This window comes from Pollachius pollachius (genome assembly GCF_949987615.1).
Source record: "Pollachius pollachius genome assembly, chromosome: 1".
Classification (NCBI taxonomy): domain Eukaryota; kingdom Metazoa; phylum Chordata; class Actinopteri; order Gadiformes; family Gadidae; genus Pollachius; species Pollachius pollachius.
In genome coordinates, this window is record NC_136934.1 from 22,798,661 (window position 1) to 22,806,465 (window position 7,805).

At 45.5% G+C, this 7,805-nt stretch overlaps 1 protein-coding gene across 1 annotated transcript in view; it reads right to left on the reverse strand.

Moving 5' to 3' along the window:
- Positions 1–1,031: 1,031 nt before the first annotated feature.
- The window catches only part of aacs (acetoacetyl-CoA synthetase), a 31,153-nt gene continuing 24,379 nt past the window's right edge, over positions 1,032–7,805 (reverse strand). Inside the window, exons 13-18 of the mRNA XM_079739439.1 lie at positions 6,739–6,852; positions 6,341–6,466; positions 6,136–6,205; positions 4,875–4,933; positions 2,897–3,099; positions 1,032–2,045 (exon numbers count right to left, since the gene is read on the reverse strand). Coding sequence (XP_079595565.1) covers positions 1,908–2,045; positions 2,897–3,099; positions 4,875–4,933; positions 6,136–6,205; positions 6,341–6,466; positions 6,739–6,852 — 710 coding nt within the window. The 3' untranslated portion in view covers positions 1,032–1,907. The remainder of the gene's footprint in view (positions 2,046–2,896; positions 3,100–4,874; positions 4,934–6,135; positions 6,206–6,340; positions 6,467–6,738; positions 6,853–7,805) is intronic.

Genomic DNA, 7,805 nt, shown 5'->3' on the forward strand with positions numbered 1-7,805 from the left:
AATCGGTCCTGAATTGGTAAATTGCTACCAGGTGAATCTTGACTTTCTCTAAAAAAGGGAAAAGTGTTAGATCAACCAACGATCAACCAGTTTACTGAAATAGCTCAAAGGTGCATCTCATGAACTATGAACTGGCAAGTATAGCTGGAGCACAACACAATGTTACATTGTCTGACAATGGAAGGACAAGGAATTGGACGGGGTCAACAGCCAGAGAGAAGAAGAAGCGGAAGAGGAGTGAGGCTGCATGAGAATGAGAATTTGTGGCCCAACAGACAGGAACGTCAGGAGGTATAGGAAGACTGCACTGTAATTCCTACAGCAATGCATGTACAGTTTACCCTAAGGAGATTGTCCTATGTTCGGATTTCTAGCAATGACATGGTCTGTCAACAAATTACAGTACAAACATTCAAAGCGTAAATGTGAATCTTGTCCAGTCTCTTGCAATTAATCTCCCACATACAGTAAGGTGTAACTTACAATTTACAATTATTGTCTTCAAAACTTTAGCCATAGTTTACATCAGAACATCCCTCCAGAGTACACTGTTATATTGACAACATGACTAAGTAATTTGACTGTCTTATTCGTACACAATGACATAAGGACGTGTCATTCTGATGGCACTGACATGTTCATTGACACAGATATTTACTTTTGAGAGATTAACTAACGATTTTGAGCAAGAGACTGGCTTTTGCAATAAATCCATGGTGTTTTGCTATTTGTACGAATTGTTTTGAGAAATGCATTTACTGTTTTGCAAATGTTGAGAATGATTCGAGAAATGTACCAAAGCAACTGAGAAAAACTGTAAAGTCAATACCGGACCGAAACACAGGCTAGGCTAACAAAACAAGATGTTTACATGCACACACTTGAATTGAAACCACGTCTTCGGTTCTTCCCTTTCAATCAGTGGCCCCACTTATTTTTTGTTACCATTCAAATTGTTCTCTCGTGCGTTGGCATAATATTCACACAGAAGCAGTTTCAGGATTTAGTTTTTATATTTATATTCAGGGCATTCAGCAGACGCTTTTGTCCAAAGCGACCATTCATACACACGTTCACACACCGACGGCGGAGTCAACCACACACGGCGACAGCCAGCTCGTTGGGAGCAGTCAGGGTGAGGTGTCTTGCTCAGGGACATCTCGACACTCCGAGGAGTGCAACCTTCAGGTTACAGGTCATATGTATTGTTGAGGTTCACATATATACACATGTAGGGATCTACATCTAAATTGAGCACCAAGACCATGATGCACTTAAATCTAACAAGAACAATGTTCTGCTATGGACAAACCAGAAGTAGTTAGTGAGATAGAATAGCTAGTAGCACAATCTACAATGACTAAATTAAAAACTAACTCAACACAACGTGGCAGTACCAGCGGAAGCTAAGGCTTACTGACGGCTTTCAGAAATGTGTGTGTACCTTACACACTAAATTGTTGTTGGTCCCATTAGGAAGGGGGGGGGGGGGGGCACTGGGGCACGGGAGCCCACTGGTTTGTATGTTTTACATAAAAGATGCTCACTGGATATCAATTTTCTTCTCTTCTTCTGTGTGCACACATTGCATTATGAACTCATTCGAAGCACAAAGTTTTGATCACAGGCACGGAGAGCCAGCAAGCTGTAGACCAAGTAACATAAAACTCTCCACCTGATCCATACATTGAATGCATTATTATTTCAAGCATATTGCATAAAAATATGTATCATTTTGTTGTTGTTGGGCATGCCTCGGTAGATCCAGTCAAAAAACAAAAGTCTCTCCCAGTGTAGAAATAAAAAATTATTCCTTTTGGAATTGAACCCCCAGTCCCTGGTCCCCGTCTGCGTCTGTGGTCTGGGGGTGCAGGGTCTGGACCGGTGGACCCCTGCGTCCTCCTCCTTCAGTAGTTCTGCAGCTCTGGAATGTTCTTGAAGAGGTCCAGGGAGTCGGGGTTGGAGAAGGCCCCCCTCTGGGTGACCTCCCGGCCGGCCAGGACCTGCTTCACCGCCACCTCCACCTTCTTCCCACTCAGGGTGTACTGCGGAGACGGAGGGACACAACCAGCCCGCGGCTCAGATCGGGTTACTAACCCGGTGGGTTTGTAAAGGCCTGAGTCACAGTCAGGGCCATACAGGGGTCACAGGCCATCTTATTTGACAGCCACGTAGACTTTAAAAAGGCTAAGAGAAGCTCAACCCTTATCATCAAGGAAGACCCCCTGAGAAGGACAACAGGTAGAGGGTTTCTGTCCTTCCAGGGGAGACCAGGAGGGCACTGGGAGCCAGACCACAATTCTTTGTCGTCATCACAGACTACAATGATTTTATTATGAGGAAACTCTACAAAAGGAAATTTGCTATTTGCTACAAATGAATGGAAGGGCGTTGTTTACTTTAAGATGGATACAGAATAAAAAGTGAAATAAAGCAATTAAGATATCACCAAGAGATATCACAGCTAACCCAAGTCGTGAAGCAGGAAAACAGAAGTAATCGCCGGCCAAATCCAGCCAGACAGCTTATTGAAGCAACTGATCTCCGATGTATTAAAGGAAACCCAAAACAACCTGTTCCTCATGAAGAGTGATGTAATCATAGTAAAATCGTTTTGCTTTAGATTGATCCTGGTTACAATTTTGAAATAAAGTCACAAAATAAATAATAAAAAAGAAGGATAAGACCCCCCCACCCAGTCATATAGCAGCAAGTAAAGGCTGGCAAATAAAGCCCCGCCCCCAACAAACAAAGAAACACAGCGTGTTTCAATCAAAAGCCAATCAAAAAGTCTTTCTTAAATATTGAAGGTGGGCGGGGCCCCAGCTCAAACAGGGGCCCTTGCTGATCCTTCAAACCCTTCAGAGAGCCCCTGATAACACCAGAGGCGTCCTACCGGTATGTCCCTGGTCTCCAGGAGCAGGGCGGGGACGTGGCGGGCCGACAGGGCCCTCCGGATGTGGCCCCTGATGCGCTGCTGGAGGGCCGGGCAGAAGGCCTCGCCGGGGGCCATCTTCAGGAACAGGATGACCCGCTCCTCCCCATCCGCGTTGTACTGGGGGACACACAGGCTGTCACACACCTCCTCGAAGGCCTCCACTGAGAGGGGGGGGGAACAGGGAGAGGGAGAGACAGGACGGGGTTAATTACAATAGTCAAAGCGGTTTCCCAATACGGTTCCTAGCCCCCTCAGCACTGCCACACCGTTTTGTGCCCTAGTTTGGGGGTAGTGCTAGTGTAGGGGTAGAAGAAACCTCCCAGAATGCATTTCGTTTGGCAGTTGAACAATGGCCGCCAATGTGAAGATATTGGCAGTTAATCACACAATTCGCAAAACATTTTGTCATCCCCAAAGTTTTATAAGTATGAGTTGGTCCCTTTTTGTATTGTTTCCTGTGCCCCCTGACCCCAGTGGCATCTCTGACCCTCCTGTGCTGCTCATGGGGGAGACACTTGCATGAACCTCCTCTTAGGTCTTTGGTGCTCGGTGGTGCTTGAGTTGAGTACTGAACATTTATGCGTTTTGGCAATAGACAAATGCAAACATACCAACAATGACCACCATCTCTGTAGGAGGCACATCTACACCCTCTGAGTCTATATCCGTGTCATACGGTGTACAGTTGGTCCACAAGCCCCGTGCGGAGGAGCCGTACCCCTCCGACGAAGCAGGGGGCCGTCGGAGCGCATCGGGATCCGGTGGTCACCATGGTAGCAGGAGAAGCCACGCCCCTCTCTCAGCAGGTTCCGACACATCCGGGAATGTGTGTGTGTGTATGTGTGTGGGGGGTAGGAAGGAGGGGGGACGGGGGGACGTATGGGGGTACATCTGCCAAATGACAGATGTACCCCCATCCCCCAAAGACCCCCTCATTGAGCACACACACACACACACACACACACACACACACACACACACACACACACACACACACACACACACACACACACACACACACACACACACACACACACACACACACACACACACACACACACACACACACACACACAGGATATTGAGGCCCTGACCTGGGCTTGCTTCCAAGTGGGCATCAGCCAATGGCAGTGGGGGTAGAAGACTCATGGAGGAATTAACCAGCCTTAATAGCACACTAATGTGAACACTTATTTCCTCTTCCTTCCCTATGATGTTAAGGATAAAGGTGTGGTTTTGACAGTATGAGACCTCTTTCACTTATGGTTACCGCTTAATAACTGGGATAACCATTCCAGAAAAATGACAGATTTGAACTATTTTCCCATTCAGCTACGTTGGGTAAAATCTACGTCTCCTGCCCTTTACACGTGGCTTAGCAATGCTGGAATAGACGGGCCAAAGAACAGTCTAGCAGTTGGCGATGATGCAACACAATCCATTTGCGTATAAAGTCTCTAGCACCTTTATTTCAGAATCAGTCAGTGGGTTTCCAGACGATCCTCATAAAATAATCGGTATTGTTATAGTTATCGCATCACTTGAAAAACATTGGCGTGCTAAAATAGACAGACGCAGATTATAATAGGTAATCAGTGGAGCCTTGTTCTTGGTTGGTCGCTCCATGTGACAGTGTCTCCCATCGGACGAGCGTAACCCTTCTTGTGCCTCTCCCAGCGATGTTCCTGCTTTCATTCACAACACACACGCAGATGAGACTCGGTCTTGAGCAGGCAGATTTGCGGTGCCGCTGTATCCATCCCTGGATTATCTATCCCTGTTCCCATTCACACATGACTTCATGCCGGAAATATTCCAGAATATTGCAAGGAAAGACTGTGTCCGGAAAGGGTCTCAAATCTGATCATTTGTCATTAGTGTGTGAAAAAGGAATAAAACCAAGCATAATGAGTGGGTTTGGAACGTGCATGCTCACCAATGTTGTAGATCTCCGAACTCCCAAAACGCACTCCGTTGGGGTTCAGGGTCCCGTCGCTAGGAGACAAACATGGGAAGGAACACGTTCAGAGTTGAGGATTTAATTGAAAAGGGATTATAAAATAACCTGCAATAGGATGCACGGTCCCAATGCAAATCAGTGAGACAAACATGTGGTGAAACAGTACTGTGAGGCAAATTCTATCGAAGATAAAGAAGTTAAGAGTAGAAAGAAAGTGAGATCAAGACAGTCAATCAAACTCAAGCCAGTGTGAAGAGTGGGTTATTGCCATCACTTTGGTTCTTTTGATCATATTGGCTCTAGGTGATGACATTCGTTTGTCACGTTCTGAAACAGCCCAATGCAATACCTTTATTATTAGGTACTCACAGAGTATACCTTTTCAAGGTTTTAGGTATTACTTTAATTTTGGTGCGCCCATATGTCGAAGGTTTTCAAACTGTTTTCAAACTTTTATTTTAAGTCTTCTTTTAAAAAATCAACATGTGCAAATGACAGCACATTTAAAACACATTGTCTTTATTAGTGTATGATTAAACAATTCCAAAATAATTTGGATTGCATGACAAAATTGCAGAGTTATGCGGAAAACTAAATATTGTAATTGGCAAACATTATTCTACCAATCAGAAGTCTGCTTCAAAAGGTGCCAGCAACTGGAAATTTGCCCTGAAGAAAGAGGACATCTCCCTTAACAAGGAAATCCAGTTTTGTATCTAAATCTCCATCGATGACATTGCAGTGACAATTACAATAAATTACAAGAAGTGCTTAGCTAAGCGCTACGCACAACTTAACCTGCAGGGAGGGTCAAATCGCACATAAGCCAAGCAGAATGACTGCGATTTGCTTGGGGAGACCCCCAAGGGACATGGCCCCACAAATCGCTGGAAAACAGTGGTTCCATCGGTCGGCGGCGCCCGTAGGCTGCGCCTTGAATTTCTAGAAATTATGGTCATTTTAATAAATAAATCAAAGAACCTCTTTCCGTAAAAAAAAGAAATTAAACAGAATTTCGATCAGGCCACCAGGTGTGTGCTGGATAGATCGGTCTACTGGTCTGCCTAGTGGACTGTAGCAAATGTTGCTTATCTATCCATCATACATCTGGTCGGACACTCCCACTTGTGATGTCACTAAAACACAGGAAAAGGCCGATTTTCAAACGGCTGGTAATGCTAATCACACTCACACCTGGTGGCATAACATCACCCCTTTAAACAATGATTGAGCTGACCTTCTGCCCAGCATGACGAGGCCCCCGGTCTTCGGGTTGATCTGGCAGTAGTCCCCATGGGCCCACACACCTGGACACACACACACACACACCGTACATGGGATCATCAAACCGTATGTGTGCGTGTGAGCGTATTTTGAACTAACATATTCTGTGTGTGTGTGCGTGTGTGTGTGTGTGTGTGTGTATGTGTGTGTGTGTGTACCTGGGTATGTAGAGAAGTAGGCTTTGTGGTACTTTGCGCCGCTGTCGTCATTCCAGAAGTGTGTGGGCTGGCAGGGGAGGGGCTTCAGACACACCAGCTCCCCACTCTCCCCCCACACTGGCTTACCTGCACACACACACACACACACACACACACACACACACCCGCACACACATACACACACACACACACACACAGAATAGGTTAGATCTAAAGTCTTTGTACTGAGCAACAGATTGTGGGAACACCTACAGTCTCCCGTGCCCTTCCTCTGCAGAATGCCTTCTTAATGTGTATTTGGGCCAAGTGCGTACTTCGTGCTTCATCTTGCAACAGTCGCTCAGTGGAATCACACACACACACACACACACACACACACACACACACACACAAAGTACCTTCAGAGCTCCAGGCCTCCACTGCCATGCCCAGGTTCCTGGACTGGATCTCACCGCGGTACACCGGGACGCTGGGGTTCTGACCCATGAAACATGACACAATGTCTGTACCGCCTGAGAGGAGAGACATTGGGTTAGCACTGTGTGTTTGTGTGTGTGTGTGTGTGTGTGTGTGTGTGTGTACTCACACACACACACACACACACTTGCATTCTCTTCTCTATGCCTACCGCTTTTTTCTTTAGCTCTGAAACATGGTGTGTGTGTGTGTGTATGTGTATGTGTGTGTCCACACCAGGCTTTTTTTTAGGCTTTAATTGGCTCCCAAGAGTAATAGGAAATATCTTGTCTCACGGTTTAAACACACTCACAAACTTCTCAACTGAGATTACATGTTATACCCACCTATGCAACACACACAAACGCACACACACACACACACACACACACACACACACACACACAGACACACACAGTGAGAACATAGAAACGGCTACAAACACATTACAGTCTGATGGGTGGGGTACAGACTTGTCAGTACTGGTTTCTACAGAATAACTCCCAGGTGGACTACGTTACCCATGGCACCAGGGAAACACTTCCAATCTATAAATGCAACTCCTACATCACTTCAAAGAGGCAATTATTTAATAACCCAATTTTAGAAACCTGTACTACATCACTATATGCTAGCAAAACATATCATCTAATGAAGTTATGTTAGTACCATCACAGAGTTTATAAATTAAACCTTCTGCAGTATGACTCACTGAATCCACCACTTTGGTTGTAATTGTTTTAAACAATGTAAAATGGGAAGAGAAACCTCGCCTCACACCACCTCACACAACACCAAGCGCATTCCCCCCCACCACGGTTCTCCAGTGACCAAACCGCTCCAAAGACAAAAACAAACCCAGTGTTTGATTTAGCTGTCGGCAAACAATTTAAAACAATGATATGCACATAATGAAGGCAGAATTCCTGCCTTCATTACGTATTCATGACATACATTATACACTTTGTGTATCTTGAGTATAGTCTCCTGAGGGAGAAGCCAACACGCT